Source organism: Corythoichthys intestinalis, chromosome 8 (assembly GCF_030265065.1).
Source record: "Corythoichthys intestinalis isolate RoL2023-P3 chromosome 8, ASM3026506v1, whole genome shotgun sequence".
Taxonomy (NCBI): Eukaryota; Metazoa; Chordata; class Actinopteri; order Syngnathiformes; family Syngnathidae; genus Corythoichthys; species Corythoichthys intestinalis.
In genome coordinates this window covers 15665682-15685021 of record NC_080402.1, presented here as the reverse complement: position 1 = coordinate 15685021, position 19340 = coordinate 15665682, and the positions used below count along the sequence as shown (strand labels likewise).

At 37.8% G+C, this 19340-nt stretch overlaps 2 protein-coding genes across 2 annotated transcripts in view; one reads left to right on the top strand and one right to left on the bottom strand.

Annotated features, from left to right (window-relative positions):
- LOC130919953 (dynamin-2-like) overlaps nucleotides 1-2332 on the top strand; it is a 40630-nt gene extending 38298 nt beyond the window's left edge. The window contains exon 20 of the mRNA XM_057842629.1: nucleotides 896-2332. Within this exon, the coding sequence (XP_057698612.1) occupies nucleotides 896-932 (37 nt within the window). The 3' untranslated portion in view covers nucleotides 933-2332. The remainder of the gene's footprint in view (nucleotides 1-895) is intronic.
- Nucleotides 2333-4641: 2309 nt separating this feature from the next.
- tmed1b (transmembrane p24 trafficking protein 1b) lies at nucleotides 4642-16995 on the bottom strand. The gene is made up of 5 exons (XM_057842640.1): nucleotides 16744-16995; nucleotides 7390-7487; nucleotides 7104-7293; nucleotides 5414-5581; nucleotides 4642-5340 (listed from the first exon to the last, which is right to left on the bottom strand). Exons 1-5 carry the CDS (start codon nucleotides 16963-16965, stop codon nucleotides 5290-5292), a joined length of 729 nt encoding a protein of 242 aa, XP_057698623.1. The 5' UTR covers nucleotides 16966-16995; the 3' UTR covers nucleotides 4642-5289.
- Between the last annotated feature and the right edge of the window lie 2345 nt (nucleotides 16996-19340).

The following is a 19340-nucleotide window of genomic DNA, read 5'->3' as shown; positions in this document are numbered from 1 at the left end:
AGACACAAAATCAAGCTCCTCCCATGGCCATCTCAGTCCCCAGACCTCAACCCCAATGTGGGATTTTTTTCCCTACTGAATAAATGCACTTGTATTGAAGGTTGGATTTTTCTCCTTTTTCCGTCAAGGTCTCATATTATTTAGAAAAAAAAATTATTAGAAGCTAAAAAAACACAGAATTATTGTTAATCCAATAATTATGGAGAGCACTGTACATATTAGTGTGCTGTCCCAAAAAAAAAAAAAAAAAAATTAAGTACTGTAGCACTATTTGATAAATCGTTTCTCTGCATTGTGGCAGGTCTACAAATTTATATTTTAGGTTACCCTAGATTACGTCCATAGCCTTATTCAGAATCGTAAGTATGACAAGTTGTATACGTTTTATTCTAGCATTTATTTCCCATCAGTCCTCAATGGTAAATTTAATCCTGCCTTAAATATGTGTATCATGATCACCACATCAAAAGCCATATATATCATTATATGAGTAAATGTGCTTGCCTTTCTGTATGTTTATTAAATGATGATGGGCTATTACCTCTTTCAGCTGTAGCTTTCCTGGGTGTTACCATCTTTGCATGCTAATTAATCTTGTGTGCAACGTGTGTTGTACAATTTACAGTACGTAGCATGTCAGCTCAGGCCACAACTGATTGACATTCACATCAAGTGGGAACATTCGTACAGCTATTTCATTTTTGGGCCTATGGTAATAAGTTCGGTTGCTAGGAGCAACAGAATAAAGAGTATAACATGGAGCTATTCAGAGCTGGATTGACAACTTAAAGGTATGCAAATAGTTTGACTGGATATTCTGTATTTTATATGCCTCTTCATTGTGTCTTCCTGATTTGGCACTTGAAGTGAAAATAGACTTCGCTTCTTCCCACAGACGACCTCCATATTCCTCTCGTAGCAACCAAAGGTGATGGAAGCATTGACGGAGCTCAAACCTACTCAGCTATCAAGGGTGGCTGATCACTGCTATTTCAAGTCTGATAACGTGAAATTTGAAGTGGAACAGAATGGAGGTGGATCTAATGAATTGTCTAAGCATGAAATTACACGTGGAGGTGGATCTGAAATTAGATTTCATAGAAAGGTTAATTTAATTCATAGTAATTCCAGCAAGTCATACTTTACTATTTCATTACAGTAAAAGGTGCTTTTCATAAGAACGGGTTCTTCCTCATTTCCAGGCTGAAAATTATTGAGTGTATTGTGTAATTTCTTAAAAGGGTGGATATTTGAGGTGGGAACCTCTTGATACCTCACAATACAATTTGCGATAGAAGGCTCATGATAACGATCTTGCGATACAACAATTATCGATACATGGGTCAGGAAATCATTCTAGGATATTCTACAAAACAACTAATAAACAGAAAAACAAGAAATGTTCATCCTTTTGTTGTGAATCAGAATGAGTTTATCACTAGTAGATGTTCAATCTGTTTCAGTGGGAGGGATGGTAGCAAATGAACGAATATTCATTTGCTGCCATCCCATCCACTTCAGATTAGACGTCTATGGCCGTCAGTGGCCGCCAATGCCAGGCGATGATTTAATTTGGGGGCATTTCAGATCATTTTCTGTTGATTTTTGGTCACTTCCTTTTCTTTTTGGGGCATTGACAGGTCACTTCCTGTTGATTTTGGGTTACTGAAAAGTGACTCAAGAATGTCCTCAAATGAATAGCAAGTGACTCAAAATCAACAGGAAGTAACTTGTTAATGCTGTAAAATGAACAGAAGTGCCCTGAAAGTGGCCATGAAAGCCTGGCTGTAAATTCTCTGGTTTCAGTGCCATTGACGCCCAGTCCAGTCAACATGAATTGGATGTCTAGCGCCGTCAATGGCAGCCATTGAGTGAAGATGCACCAATACCAATATCGGCAGGGCGGGCCGATCCGGCCCGAAATGGTTGTATCTGTATCCTCAAGTACCAACAAAGAGGGTGCCGATACCATTTACCGGTCCAGTATTATAACACTAACTCACTGACCAATGAGAGCGGGCCAATAGCCGCTCTTAACCAATGCCGGGGCAGCTTTCTCGTATGTAGGAAAAGCAAACTACAAGAGGAAAATGTCGGTGGTCTGGAAATATTTCATTTTATAATCTCCGTCGAGTACAATGGCTGGATGCAAGATTTGCGGCCTGAAGGTTTCGAGAGGTGGAGTTAAATTGGACATTTTCAATACCTCGAACCCGATCAAATATTTGAAGACGAAACGTGAACGAACACAAAGAGTTTGAGGCTACAAGAGGAGGAACTGCTACCAAGAGAAGGGAGCTGGACCGGAGCAACAAACCCTTCGTCTACTTTACTTTTATTGTCATTTACTGAAAGAAATGCCGCAGTAATTTGAGACGTATTTCAAAAGTAGGGTTGCCACCTTTCAGAAATAGAAATAAGGGACGTGCCCAAAGCCGCACAAGCGACGGAAAAAAAAGGGATATCCCCAAAACTCCTAAAATGCATAGAAATGTATCTATTGGTATTGGTTCGATACGGAACGCAACTTTTAATTACCAATTCGGAACGATTCCTTATTTCAAAGGACGGGTGGCAAGCCTATTAAAAAGTGCTGTAGAAGCAAGCAAAGTAAGCTAAGCTAAGTGGCTAAGTGTGTGTTGCTGCTGGTGCACAGAGAGGGAGGCTAATAGACAGGATGCTGTGGTCAATTATTATTACTTATAATTTCATGACAGTTGCACTGTTTGGCCTTTGAGAGCCAAAACTTAGGGTTTAAAAAAAATTCATTATTCATTCATTATATTTTTACTTTCTTACCGTTAGGCTAGTATTATACATGTCTTAAATTCAGCACTATTTTGGCCTTTGAGAGCCAAAGGTTTATTTAACTTGTCACCCATACCAGGTATGCAATAAAAAGTTCTACCTTGATTCACTGTGTGTGTGTGTGTATATATATATATATATATATATATATATATATATATATATATTAGGGCTGTCAAAATTATCGCATTAACGGGCGGTAATTATTTTTTTTTAATTAATCACGTTAAAATATTTGACGCAATTGACGCACATGCCCCGCTCAAACTTTAAAATGACAGCACAGTGAAATCTGTACTTGTTGTGTTTTTCGGAGTTTTGTCGCCCTCTGCTGGCGCTTGGGTGCGACTGATTTTATAGGCGTCAGCACCCATGAGCAATTGAGCATTGAGTAAGTAATTATTGGCATCAACAATGGCGGGTTACTAGTTTATTTTTTGATTGAAAATTTTACAAATTTTATTAAAATGAAAACATGAGGGGTTTTGATATAAAATTTCTATAACTTGCACTAACATTTATCTTTTAAGAACTACAAGTCTTTCTATCCACGGATCGCTTTAACAGAATGTGTAATAATGGTAATGCCATCTTGTTGATTTATTGTTATAATAAACAAATACAGTGCTTATGTACCATATGTTGAATGTATATATCCATCTTGTGTCTCATCTTTCCATTCCAACACTAATTTAGAGAAAAATATGGCATATTTTATAGATGGTTTGAATTGCGATTAATTTTTAAGCTGTAATTAACTCGATTAAAAATTTTAATCGTTTGACACCCCTAATATATCTATATAGATACACTGTATATATGTATTTCAAACAAAGTGGTATCGGTATGGTATCTAGTGGGGCCAAAAAATTGGTATCGGTGCAACACTACCATTAGTGCTACAACGATTAATCAACTAACTCGAGTATTCGATTAGGAAAAAAAGATTTGAATTCAATTTTGCTGCTTCGAGTATTTGTTTCATTAAAGTGGTGTTTTGATGGTTTATTTTGAAAGTGTTTGCATTTAGTTGTATTGATTTGGGTGGATACACTGCCCTCTGGTATGCCTCATTTCACATGGGGGAATCCAGCTGCTCCCTGTTAAGACCAACATAAGCAAAGTTTTTGTTTGAGCTAATGTTTTTTAATGCAGTTTATAAGTATATTTAGCTGTCGTTTGCGGGAATATGTGTCTGAACCATTTGTTAAGAGCATTGTAAAAAAAAATAAAAAAATATATAAAAAAAGTTAGCATTTTATAGCATTTAAGCTAGCGGACTATGCTATGAAAGTTAGCTAATTGTCCTTTTGTTGTACATAGATCCTCAATTATTTACTATTTTATACCGTTTGAGGCTCAACTCAGGTTTTGTTTTTTCATGTTCCGTATCCGATTACTTGATTATTCGAACTAAATAGTTCATTGATTAATCGACTACTAAAATAATTGATAGCTTCTGCCCTAACTACCATTGAGCTAACGTTGACACTGTTCTTATGGAATATTTTTGTTGGTTCTTTATTATTATTTTTTTTTTAAACAGTGACACCTATTTAAAACAATTTATCGATTCTTGGTTGGAGCATATCGATAACCTACAATGTATTATGATAAATCAACTTTTCGATATAATGTCACACTTATAGTGGATATTGTGACCAAAATTGAAATTTAAAAAAAAAAAAAAAAACTGGAAAACTACCATCGTTTCACTTTTTCCAGTTAAACCATTTAAATATCTTTTCTGCACACAAAGCAAATGTTTTATAACTACGTTTTATTTGCGAACAGGAAATTGCTTTAATTATGCAAAGTGAAATTATTATTTAAATAGCTGGAAGCGTAACACCTTTTTTTATTTTTTATTTTTTACTCAATATTCATGACAGTCATCTTTTCTCACAAAAAAAAAAAAAAAAAACCATTAAAACCATTGCAATTGCTCCCATGAAAATTTCACTTTTAACTTGATGGCACTATCACTCACTTGCTGCAATACAGAAAAGGATAAAGCACAAAGGGACAGTACCATTATGTTCATATTCAACTTTTAGAGGCCATATAAAACAAGCACATCCTAAAAAAAAAAAAAAAAGTTTTAAAAAATGTTTGAAAAAGAAAATACAGGACTATTGCACTTCGTTTGCCACATTTAGGCTGCAAGCTTTTACATGTCACTGAGCTTCCACCTTCAGCAAAAACAAAATACAGCAACACATTTTTTAACAGCAAAACATACTGCCGTGCCTTCTAAAATCTTCTGCATCAGTTTGTTGTCACATTTCACATTTATAAGGCACTAAAGTAAACAAAAAGGCCTCCAACGTACAAACTGTTGTGCCATTTTGAACTGTTATTGCTCAGACTGAGGCCTTTCAGATGTGAACCACATCACATGATCTTAACAGCTGGTGTTCTTGTAAAATGAGGACTACTGTATCCTGCCCAGCCTGTTTCGTTACAATGGAAAAGTTCCTTCTATGTACACACTCTCCGCTTATCGTCAAACAGTTTCCGCACGGTGTAGACCTAAAATGGGAGGACGATCTGTTAAACATCAGCCATATGACATATTTAATATAGGAAATGAACAGCATGTTACCTGGGTTAATGCCACGCACAGCATCACTAGTACACTAGCACATGACCAAAACGAGACCCTCCAAAGGTTGTCTTCCAGAAGGTTTCGGTCCCGCGCCTCATAAGCTCGTAAGGCTGTTTGCATCTGCCGACTGCGCTCAAGACGTTTGTGTACAGAGTCCATATACTCCTGAGGAAGTACAATGGAAAAAGGATATTCAGTCTGGTTTATTTAACCATTTAAACCCACCAGTTACTATAGCGAACAAGATATATATTTTTATCAATGATTACTTAAAGGTAACCATGGGCAGAAAGACTTGTAGTTCTTAAAAGATGAATGTTAGCATGAGTTATAATAATTTGATATTCAAAACCCTCTTAACTTTTTCGTTTTCATAAAATTTTGGGCACTTTAGGCAGTAACATCACTGGGCAGCGCTGCCGTACTTCCACAGTGTCACTCGTTAGCTACATAAACATGTTCTGCCCTTCCAATTTGAACCCGAGTGGAAAAGTGATGAGCAGAACAGCACTGTCGATATTTAACAAAATGAGCAGCAAAAGCAATTAAATGAAAGTTTTCAACGGGATTCTAATCGCATTTGCCATGCGACAAGAGCGTAGACCACAGGACTATACTTCCATGTGACGTTGGAACTGAAAAGAAAGTGCGGCTGGCTTGACCACGGAATTAGAAAACGCGGTTCACTTCAGACAGCAAGCGTACAACAATAACAGGGATTGTGTAAAAGGGTTTATGGAACACACAAAAAAAATATTCACGTAATCGCGAAAAGGTACAAACAAAAAGGGTCTGTTACAGTAGGTCGGAATCCATTTTAAAAAAACGAGCTAAACTGCGGTGAGGCAGAAAAACAAAAAAAAAAACAAGGCAATGATGCAACTAGCTATGAAGGATATACAGTCAAATTGCAGCAAGTCAATATCATGGCAAGCCACCTCGGATCGGTTTAAAGACTCTGCTGATAAGCTAGAATTGGATGCAGGTACAACGTCGGGAAATCATCCCACAGTTCTGTAAGAAAACAATCTGACCAGCAGCAGAATGTGACAAAATCATGCCAGTCGTCATACTAGCTTTGCTTGCTAGCAAGCGCAGCTATTCTCCCAGCCCAAGACAACTGCGTCATCATCCCCTGTGTGCACTGCGCGCGTAAAACATGGCGCCATCTGTCTGTCAAAACATGTACTAAATGTTATGGATTTAAAAAATCAATGGCAATAATATGTGTTTCTAATAACATATTTTAGTAAAAAAGAACAATTGTAGCTTGTTAGAGCCTACAAGTCTTTAAGTCCGAGGTTCCCCTTCAAGGGGCTACAAATAACATCTGGGTTGGATGTTTAAATGTCTGGGAAATAATGGCATAAAATGGGTTAGTAATGCTGCACAACTAAGGTTGCCCCAATCCGATACACAGAATCTGTATTGGCGCCCGATGCAGCTATTCTTGTTTTATCCAATAGTATCAATTTAATCATAAGATCGCATCAGATCTAGGATTCACATTTTCAGCACTGTCACGGTTTTTGACTGCTGTAAATCTAACCATTAGGCAAACATGTCCACTATGTGGGCCTACTTCTCTTGAGAAACCAATCATAGTAAAAGAGCACTGTATAATATTTGTGAACAGCAAGGCATGAGGCAGAATTCCGGCGTATGAATTTTGCAACTGCGAGCTCACCCTCATATCCTGTAGCTTATACTGCAACATGTTTTCATCCACCTCTTCTAATCCGCCCCAGTCTTCATCACCACCCACATCTCCTCCTTGTCCTTCGACGTAAAGCTCGAAGAACACCATCTTCTCCGAGAAGTGGCTAAAGCTGTTGTCAAAGCACACTTGATAATCTCCCTCCACTGTGGGCTCCACCCTGGGTAAAGAACAAAATCGCAAAATAAAGCCAGCAATAAAGTGACGCTTCCAGGAACAAGCTGAAGGATGTGGTGTGATTTGAGGCTTCACTAACACGTGAACACCATCAGAGCGACGGGTCTCAGCGACCATGGGGATGCCCTCCGGATTGAGGATGGTGAAATCCACGTCCATGCCAGCTCCTCCTATCACCTGATATTTAAAAAAAAAAAAAAGAAAACAGGTATGCACAAATTCTAGCTTCTGAATTAATGGAAACACCAGCACATGAGCCAAACATGAGTCCAACGTTTGCTTCTTACAAATTCTAGCTTCAGAATTAATGGAAACACCAGCACATGAGCCAAACACGAGTCCAACATTTGCTTCTTTGCAGCCTGACATACATTTTTAACAATGGGTGGTGAAAGCACACAGGACAAGTTTATGGTGAAATATTATGTTTAAAGAGAGTGCACTAAAAAGTGAAAAAACAATTGTAAAAGATGTTATACTTTCACATCCTTTAACTTATGAGTGTACTTACTATACAGTAGTCCTGCACAATGTATCGTTTGAACATCGCCATCGCAATGTGCGCATGCGTAATAGTCACATCGCAGGACGTACGATTTTTAATTAAACATGTAAACTTTATAGTTTTTCCTCATAAAAGCAGCAATTGTGCAGATACATCGCTTCCAGATCCCTTTTATATACACCGATCTTATTCATTCACAGATAAACCCCCTTAGCTTGGATTAAACAGTATTATATGAATACCGTATTGGCCCGAAATAAGACGGCCCTGATTATAAGACAACCCCTTTTTTCAAGATTCAAGTTTGAAAAATCTTTTTGAACACCAAATTAATTTTTATATATTCATGATATTCCTATTCATATTCCATATTAATCATGATAATAATTATGAATAATAATGGTTAAACTAGTATAGTATATATAGTAAAGATGTCCCGATCCGATATTTGGATCGGATCGGACGCCGATATGGGCAAAAAAATGCGCATCGGTATCGGATCGGAACACGGGAATAATTCCGATCCAGACTTCCGATCCAGGTTTTTTTTCTAGTCAGGTCCGGGTTTTCCAGCGCACCAATTATCATAATCCATTCCAGTTTTTGCTTCGGTTTCCCTAAAATCCGGTCCGCATTTTACGGCACACCTTCAACACACTACATTACATTTACATTACCGTCTCCCAATTTACCGAGAGACTTTATCGGTAAAAATGTCAGCTGTGTGGGATCATTTCACCTTAAAGGATGACAAAGACGAAGAGGCAGAGTGATACATATGCCACAATAAAGTCAAGCGTGGTGGTAAAGCTGTAAGAAGTTTTAATACAACCAACCTAATCAAGCATTAAGCGAAATACCACCACAAACAATATAAGAAGTATGTTAAGAAAACCGAAGACAAAAAAAAAAAGGTCCTACGCAACTAACACTGGCAGAAACTTTTGCTATGCGTGACAAACTGGCACTCGACAGACCAAAGCCCAGGGAATAACAAGAGTCATTGCTGAAGAATTCATTCTGGATGAAGAGCCATTATCTCTCGTGAGTAAAGACGCACCATCCAACACTTAGAACCAAGGTACAACATGCCCAGCCGTCATTACATCCTTGAGCGATTCGGCCGTGGAAGATTCGAGAACGATTCACAAACATTCAAATTCCCATTAGTGAAATATGTCAAGTAAAGCGGAACTAATACACAGTGCGGTCTTGGGAACGCAATGAGAAACGGACCGCATTGCGTCCCGAGAGTAAACATCACGCTTGTCATAGACCCGGGTAATGCCAATGCTCAACTCACGGCTTTAGCTCAACTCATGCCGCTGGATAAAAAAAACAAGAATACCTGACTGCTGCTGACAGCCGCTACAAACTACGTCAACATCGTTTTACTGTCGATAATAGATATCATATGTATATAGAACGAGATGCATAATGAGAGACTCGATGGTGTTAGCAACATTGAAGTATTGAAAACTAGTTGCATTAGTAAACAGCCGCCATCTTAAAGCAGGAGACTTCCCTAGTAGGCTGTTGTGAACCTTCCAAGCGAACCCAATTAACTTTTTATCTAAAATACTCCTAAATCAGCAAAATCATGACTTGAATCTATCTTCAAAACAGTTTTTCACATGTCGAAAGTAGACAGAAGGAAAATTATGGAATAACGGGAGCAATTTTAACAACTTTAACAGTTGATTCGCAAAATTATATGAATTGAATGTTGTTTAAAGCTGCTGATACAGAATGGGGACTTGAGTATTTTATTTACTGTTTTAAAATGTTAACTTGATACTGAAATAGACCCTACCCACCGACGTCACAAAATCACGTGCTCGCTGTATGGCTCCGCCCACTTGTCCGTCATTTTGTGTCTGTATTATCAATGGTCTCAATTGATCGAGCAATTTATAATGCATTTCATGGAAGACCCGGTGCTTTCGGATGCCGTAAACTCACTTGATGCGTTGCATAAAAGGCGTTATGTGGAAAAGCTTCAGTTTATCCATTCGCCAGATCCATATTTGATGCCTAAATCGATGTTTTTCGACCCGCTGTCTCCGCCGTATTTGCCTGACATCTGCTAGCTACCCTGAACTGTATCTTGTCCACACAAAATCAGCCTATTCTCACGAAAGTTTGAAAAACTTTAAGAGCTTGGAGGCTTATAAATACTTCGTTGCTGGTTGGGTGAAACAGGTCCTCGTCCACGAAAATTCGGCAGGAATCTATCTTGTGCTTGGAAAGGTGAGTTACGAAATTTTCAATTCAAAATCTTTTGTTATTGCTAACATCCACTGTCAAGTCTAATGTATTTCATGTCGTTTGTCAATGGAGTTAGGGCTTTTAGTGTTTATATGGTTTAGCGATAGCACTCTCACTACATACATACGTGTATGTTGTCGGCGATTAGCCTAGCAATGATCTTAATTGTGGTTGTCAGCCCAAAACCCTCTAAATATATATTAGATGCATCTTACCAGATATAAAATGACTACTACATAATCTGTGGTAATCGTTTGGAGCCCAGTTTTCTCGTCGAATTGCAGCAGCCCATCTCGCTCTCTTCTCTCCGGGTCTCTCGGAATCCGGTAGAACTTCAAGTCTCTCCGTCTTCTCCGTCTATCTTCTCTGTTATTGCAACCGACCGCCACACACGCCTTCACCATTTTGATTATTAATGTTAACGAGCAGAAAAACACGTAAATAGGAGGAATGTACGTAGCCGTAACAGGGAAACATGATGTGTTGACGGACAATTAGGCGGCACCAGTCAGGAGGAAGGAGTTGTGACGTCACGTGGGTAGGGTCTATAGTCGTTTATTTAAACCTGAGAGGCTTTTTATACAATTTTTGTAACTAATGCACGAAACATTAAAAGCATCTAATAGCTTGGGGGGTTTGTGGGATTTTCCACTGAGGTTGTTTGTGTGTTTTGCTTTTTTAAGACCGTTTACAATATTATTTGCACGTTTTACTGACTGACTATGCCATTTCTGTTTGTTATTTATAATGTTTTGTGTTTGTCACTGAATAAACAGGTCAGTTTCTTGTTACCAACCGTTGTGTGTTATTCAAACTCACCTAATTCAGCTGGCTAGTTCTTATCAAGAGTCCTAAAGCCTTTTTCAACATGAGTCTGAATAGAGCAGGGCGGTAAACTGAAAATTTACCGTTACCGAAATTCTTCACGATGACCGACGTAATTTTGGCCATGTCGGTAAATTCGGCAATTTAATAAAAGAAGAAAATATAGTCTTTTCATCCCGCTTTGACTCTGTGTTGTTCGGCTATGTGCATTCCCCTTTAAGAAAGCAGACAGTGTGCTTACGTTTGGAGTCACATGGTTTTCACGAAGCCAATCAAACAGAAGCCAGGTAGGCTAACGCTAGCTGCTAACGCCAGAGGCTAACGCTACAAGTAAACGGGATGAAGTCGGGCTTAAGTTAGCTTCGCCAAACTTTCACCCGACATTAAGTAAACTCTTGACGGGTTCCAGATAGGGATGGAAAAACCGAGGCTTTCTGAAACAATGAACCACTTTTAAGACAATTGCCCTAAATTGAATCACTGTTTGACACACTGCAAGAGCCCCATCTACTGGATAAACAGTACACGTTTCTTTTTAAAAGTAAAGTTGACAAATTGCCTCAGCATTACATATCTTCAATAGAATTAAGTGGATGTCGTCTATTTCAACCAGGAGATCGTGTCGTCATTAAGTGTGATTTACACAATGAAAGTTGACCTCTTTAAGCCTGTGTCATTGGTTTTGTCTGTGAAGATGTGTTCAAAGCAGTATTTGTAATACACAACAGTGCTAGTCTTGTAAGTGGCTCGTCCTAGATGACGGGGAGTAACTATGTATTGTTTATTTTTTGTAAAAATTACAGTACAGTAAGCACAGTGCTTGGGAACAGGAATATTATTTATTGCATACTGTAAGGATTTCCAAAACCATAAGATGTAAATAATTGAGCCGAATAAAAGAAAGGTTTGTGAAACATTTTATTTTTTAATTAAGTATAATTTCTGGGGGGCGGGTGGATGTGTCGCATTTGTATCTATTCTAAATATCTAAACGTATGCCACTATCTAGTGTATAACAACGCGGAATGAATTTAATGAAATTCAAGTGATGATATTTTTCAAGTCATACAAGCTGTTATAAATGTTCACACAAGAATTCTTATTGTTTACAAGATTTTTTTTAATACTTAATGTTTAGACTGCATGTGCAATTGTTAAATTGAAAGCTGGTAAATAAATTTAATGAGAAACTGTTAATTTGTATTCCATGCATTGATTCAAATTTTCAAACTACCGTATATAACAGTTTGCTTGGGTGAATTTATCGTCATTTATCGTTATCGAGGTAAATCTGCTCAATTTATCGTGATACGTACTTAAGGCCATATCGCCCAGCCCTAAGTCTGACAACTAAGTAAGGAGGCTAAATAACTTTAAACTTTAACACATGCTCGGATAGGCCGGTATCGGTATCGGCCAGTATCGGTATCGGATCGGAAGTGCAAAACAATATCGGGATCGGATCGGAAATGCAAAAACCTGGATCGGGACATCCCTAATATATGGTATATAAATAGATAGTTAATAGAGTAAAAATTATTAATTATTACTCATATTCCTTTCCTATTCACATCCAATTCCTTATTTAAATCTTAATGTCTGAACATTTAAATATGTAAACTAAAGTGCAATCACATTCGTGAATGAATGGCTTCTGGTTTTTGAAATGTAAATAAATCAATTTATTGTGATAAAACAACAAAATTGCAATGGAATTGGCTGGTGAGTCAAATTCAGCATTCGCGTCAATGATAATCTGGCGCCATCTAGCGTCGTGAATGGGTATAATGTCTAGACCCCGAATTTAAGATGACCTACTCTTTTTCTTGCCTGGTACACCAGACTCACCGCTGTTCCAGCTATTGAGTCTGGCCACCATTCACGCGGATACAATTTCCAGGGCGGAGCAAGCCACAGCAAACAGACAGCGGAGTGGACCAATCAGCGACGGGCAGACGTGACATTAGTAAAATGACGAGGGAAGGACGAGGGACTTGCGCGCGGAAGTAAACATACGAAGAGAGCAGAGTTTATTCAACATGGCTAGCGCGAGACAGACTGTTGTCAACTCGTGTCGATGTGTTTTTGGTAATTTAAAACGGATTTTACCGTGGATTGGAACATATTCTCGGCTCTCCCGTCCACCATCTGTGTTGTTATGGTGACGACTTTCGACGCGCAAGAGTGACATTGCTCGTTAAGAGCACGTCACGCAAATAAACGAATCTGATTTGTCTATTGATTTTGTACCTGCTCGACAGGCCGTTAATGGGCTGGTTCCCAGACTATACTCTCAGTGTTTGAAAAATACAGGGAGAATAGTCTGGCAGAGCCAGGCAACTCTTTTTCAGCCTTATTTCAATGCAAAAAACACCGTCTTATATTCGGGCCAATACGGTACTAATGATATCCCGATTGCATATTTTTGCACCTGAGTCCAAGTGAATTGATTTTGAGAATTTGCAGATAACGAGCCCAATCCGATACCGAACTAAGTTTTTTTTTTTTTTAATTTGACACTCATTCTGCCAAGAAAAGCCTCTCACTTACACAATAAATGAGTTGCCAAGGCACACTTCTGACTGTGTACCAAGCTTTACGATGATTAACACATTTGTGCCTTTGATCGTAGAGCTACCAAGGTGTCTCTGGCCAGATCAAAGCAACAAATCTGTCAATCATCGTAAAGTTTAAGTACCAAACGCCAGCTGCACAGGTGACCAAGAAAAACAGTTTGGTTGCACTGCTTTTCAGGAGGGCGGGTGAGAGGATGTGCGAGCATGAATCAGAAAAACATATATTTTTTTATAAATAAAAACCCAATCCTTTCCACCTGATTCCGATCCTCTAAAAAATGGTGCGATCAGCCTGATTTGCGATCATGTGATCGGATCGCGACATCTCTAACGAATACAATATGGTCATAATGAGTCAACTAAAGTCTTCCCAAACAGAACTATTCAAGTCTGGTGAAAATGCTTTTAGATTTAACATAAACTTCGTAATGTAATTGACGGGACACGGGGCGCGGGGCCGATAAATAGGGGGGCTGCATTGTTGGCGAGGCCGTCAAAGCTGACCGAGTGGAATCACGAAGAGCTTTTTCCGTTGAAAATTCTTGTGAATAAATGCTTAAATCCCTGAATTCTTTGTAGATAGATATGGATGTAAAACAGTTTTGATTCTTGGTTAAAAGCAAAAAATACGTGCAGGTAGCATTTTTTTGCGTAAATGTCAAATGTGCGGCTCGTCTTTAAGTTCACTGTGGCGCCGTCTTTCCACAACAAAGAGCTTTTTACATTGAAATTCATAAGAATAAATGCTTAAATCACTGAATTCTTTATAGTTGTGGACGTAAAACAGTCTCGATTCTTGGCTAAAAGCAAAAAAAAACGTGCAGGTAGCATTTATTTTAAGTAAATATGTCGAATGTGCGGCTCGTTAAGTTCAATGTAGCACCACCTGACCACAACAAAGAGATTTTTACGTTGAAATTCTTGTGAATAATTGCTTAAATCCCTGAATTCTTTATAGATATGGACGTAAAACAGTCTCGATTCTTGGCTAAAAGCAAAAAAAAAAGTGCAGGTAGCATTTATTTTACGTACATATGTCGAATGTGCGGCTCGTCTTTAAGTTCACTGTAGCACCACCTTACCACAACAAAGAGCTTTTTACATTGAAATTATTTTGAATAAATTCTTAAACCCCTGAATTCTTTATAGATATTGATGTAAAACATTCTTGGTTAAAAGCAAAAGAAATGTGCAGATAGCATTTATTTTACGTAAATATTGCGAACTATGACCCCAATGCCTTAGCGGCTAATTTCTCCATTTTTTTCACGTTTCAAAATGCATGCATGGTACGAAAAATATAATAATTATCTTGAATCCTCGAGCAAATCACTCCTGAGACAATCCTTCCTGTTTGTATGTGGTACAGCTTTCGTTCTTTTTCAACCGAAATCCACTGTTAGTTCGCTGCGTGCATGTGTTTGTGAATAGCTCCTCTTGATTTGGGCGGCCCCCTGCTTGAAGGAGTTGCGCAGTGCAGAGCCGAACTGACCCGTCAATAATGATGTCTATGAGTTTTGATATCGCAATATATCGCAAACTCCCCAAAAAATCACGTCAATTTTTTTCCAACATCTTTCAGCCCTACTATACAGTATATTGTACTGGTGCACGATAATTATTGGTCCGATAATTATCAGTCCGATAATAGGAATTATGACATCATCCCAATAAATCCAATAACATAATTAATAGGACCGATAATACAGTATGAACTGTGCTCGCTGGCTGGGAAATCAGTTGACCATTTGCGGGGCATTGCTGCCACCTGCCGGTCAGAATAATTTGCTGCATCTATAATTTGGCCCACAAACTCATTCACTTTACACAGTGCTGTGTCTCGCGTTAGCATTGACAATCGTGAATGCTTTCTGTTGCTTACGTTTCCGCCTCGGAAATATGTAAGTATTTATGTTTACTATAACATATGGATGTGCAATATATGTTTACTTCGTTGGTGAAGGTTCATATGTACAGAACTTCATAAGTTGTTGTGTTATAGAAGCCAGCCAATGCTTAGGGCTAGTAGCTCAAGCTAGTGTGCTATGCTATACATACATATAATAGTTGTCGTGTAATGTTAGTCCTGTCAGCATGCTTGGTAGGATTTTATACTATGCAGAGAATAAACCTCATACTTTATTGAATATGAGTTCACTCACTGCCGTTTATATTGATTATTATAAGGCAAGCCATTAATCCTTTTTGTTCTACCATATTTTTGTTTTGAGGAATGAGTGATAAACCTTACTATGTAATGTTTACAGTGTTAGTTATTAGTTAGTAAGTTATTGAGAGGCCTATTGGTTATTGATAGGCTTGCTGTCCTAACCTGTCTCCCAGGTTAAGAAAGTTGTTTCATGGACCAAGACCACAACAGTCTCTTGTAGCACCAAATATTTTTATCTGATGACAAAGCACAATACCTGTTGGGTTTATGTTTTAGTTCAGTGCTAATTGTTCAGGAAACACATCTTCACTTATATTGACTAAGTGATTGTGATTTGACTCAAATTATATTTATTTGAAAAAAATAAATATTGGCACCTTATTTGAAGTCAAGACTGCTTGTCTTTGTTTTGTTCATTATAATAATGTTCATGTCATTATGAAAATTCTGGTGAGCTCAAACACAAATCTATGTTGAATCCACCATTATTATTATTTTTTTTAAACCTCCAGGTGTTCAAAAACTAGGGTGAATATACATTTTAAAAAATTATATATTGATTATCGGTTATCAATATCGGCTTTGAGGAGCAGGAAGTTATCGATATCGGTATCGGTTTCAAAAAATGGATATCGTGCACCCCTAGTATATTGCCGTTCTACAATGACAAAAAGTGGATACACCAGTCAATTTTGGCCATCTAGTTGAAGATCACTAGCTTGTTTGTACTGTGTAACATTATAGGTCGCTAGAATAGATAGACGAACAACGATATTATACACTATTTTTGAGGAAAGTGAAGATTCCCAAATCAAATGAGAATACAAACAAATAAATTGAATTTGGCCTTGTTTTCCTTTATTGCGCAAGTGGATACAATAGCAATATATTACTTATTTTCATTTCTTTTAATATTACACTCGACTGGTACAGATATGAATTTGTTTTTGCTTCGCAGACCAAGCTGTCGATTGCTAATCTTTCGCAATGTTAAGTGGAAAATGCGTCGTTAACCTCGGTTCAGGAAGTAGGAACTGAAGGATACAGAACTGTTCGAGCGCATTGGATCATAAAGAATATGTGGGTTACCTGAAATTCGACCTCCATCGTACCATTTTGTATTGCTCGTTGGAAGAAACAATCGGATTTCCCAGCTTGCAGAAGGAAAGTGAACTCGCTGCTCTCTTCTCCGTAACTGAAAACATGTCCAAAGCACCATCCGAAAATTCCAAGGAGCAGCAGTCGTTTTTTGATCCCAAGATCCATATCGAAAATATGAGCTAAAACACGGTTACAGGTTACACTCGACATTCCCTGACATCATTCTTCCGCAGGAGAACTTTCTCGTATTGTGATTGGGCGGAAAACTACCAATTACAGGAGACGTCTTAGCACTTACCAACCAATCACTGAAGAGCAAGGTTCCCTTTCGTAAATGACCGTATAAGGCTGTATTTTTTTTTTCTCTAACCGTAGGCAAACTTTATTTATCACTTAAAATTAACAAGAAAAAGCTTACACTTACGTACATGCCTAACTCTATGGAGATTCAAGAAGAGAAAAAACCGTAACAACAACAAACCCTTTTACATATTACATGAAGGGGAGAACGGAGTTCATTGTCCAATGGATTGGTTTGTTACGTTTGTTATAACTCAACCGCCAGAGAGCAGTGTTGCGCAATGTCAGTATTCGAAATGATCAAAATCGTGCCTAGAAAAAAACCCTACATTGCTTGTACAGTAAAATTACACTGCTGGCCAAAAGTATTGGCATCCCTGCAATTCTGTCAGATAATGCTATACAATTGCAATTACAAATGCTTTGGTAGTAATATCTTCATTTATTTTGCTTGCAATTAAAAAACACATAAAGAGAATGGGGAAAAAAGTGAAATCGTTATCATTTTACACAAAATTCCAAAAATGTGCTGGACAAAAGTATTGGCACCCTCAGCCTTATACTTGGTAGCACAACTTTAGACAAAATAACTGCGAACAACCGCTTGCGGTAGCCATCAATGAGTTTCTTACAATGCGGTGTGTAGCGAAGAAACCTCATGCTTTATTGAAAATGGGTTCACCCACTGCCGTTTATATGGATTATTATAAGAGAAGTCATTAATCCTTTTTGTTCTACCATATTTTTAATAATGAGGAATGAGTGATGAACCTTCCTATGTAATGTTTGCATTTTAAAGTGTTAGTTATAAGTTAGTAAGTTACTGAGAGGCCTTTTGGTTATTGATAGGCTTTCATTCCTATAATTGCCAGGTTAAGAAAGTTGTTTCATGGACCAATGCCATAACAGTCTCCTCTCCTGTAGCAACAAATGTTTTTATCTGATGACAAAGCACAATACCTGTTGGATTTACATTTTAATTCAGCGCTCATTGTTCAGGGAACACATATTCAATGACATTGACTAATTGATTGTGAATGACTCAAATGATATTTATTTTTAAAAATAAATATTGGCACTTTATTTGAAGTCGAGATTGTTCTTGTCTTTGTTTTGTTCATAATAATAATGTTCATGTCACCATGAAAAATCTGGTTAGGACAAAGGCAAATCTATGTTGAATCCACCACTAGTTTTTTTAACCTCCAGGTGTTCAAAAACTAAGGGTGAATATACATTTAAAAATTAGATATTTATTATCGGTTATCGGCATCGGCTTTGAGGAGAAGGAAGTTATCGATATCAGTATCGGTTTCAAAAAATGGAAATCGTGCACCGCTAATGTAAACGTACGCCCTTGACCTAATGCAACAGAAAATAGAAAAACAAATTGTTGTTCAGCGTTATTAAAAGATGTTTTGAGTAGGGTTGTTCCGATCATGTTTTTTTGCTCCCGATCCCGATTTTAGTTTGAGTATCTGCCGATCCCGATATTTCCCGATCCGATTGCTTTTTTTGTGCTCCCGATTCAATTCCAATCATTCCCGATATTTTTTCCCAATCATACACATTTTGGCAATGCATTAAGAAAAAAATGAATAAAACTCGGACGAATATATACATTCAACATACAGTACATAAGTACTGTATTTGTTTAATATGACAATAAATCCTCAAGATGGCATTTACATTATTAGCATTCTTTCTGTGAGAGGGATCCACGGATAGAAAGACTTTTAATTCTTAAAGGATAAATGTGACTTTGTATATTGTGACTAAATATTGCCATCTAGTGTATTTGTTGAGCTTTCAGTAAATGATACTGCAGCCATTTAACTTCTGCCCAAATGCTTGATGGGAAGTGCAGCCATGACTGTGCGTAGGGGCACCAATTGATATATCTTCTCTGCGTTGGGAAAGAACAAAGGTTGTTAAGAAAATGATCAACTACTACCTTTCTTCCCTACATTGCCTCCCACGTTATTTTTAATTGCTGAGAGAGGTATTGTTAGGCTTTAGCCACATAAAAAATGGCTCCAAAGGCTGTCAAAATTCTCTCTACTCATTATATGCTGACTTTTAGCGCTATCCATTGGTAAAGCGGCGTCTTTATAAATTGAACGCGACAATGCGTGAGTGGGTCGTGCAGCGCATGCGTTAATTATTTAACGTGATTAATTTTTAAAAATTCATTACCGCCGTTAACGCAATAAATTTGATAGCCCTACTTTAAGCCAAAACTACTCTGGATGAGTGTAAGACATTTTGTCCGTAACGTTAAATAC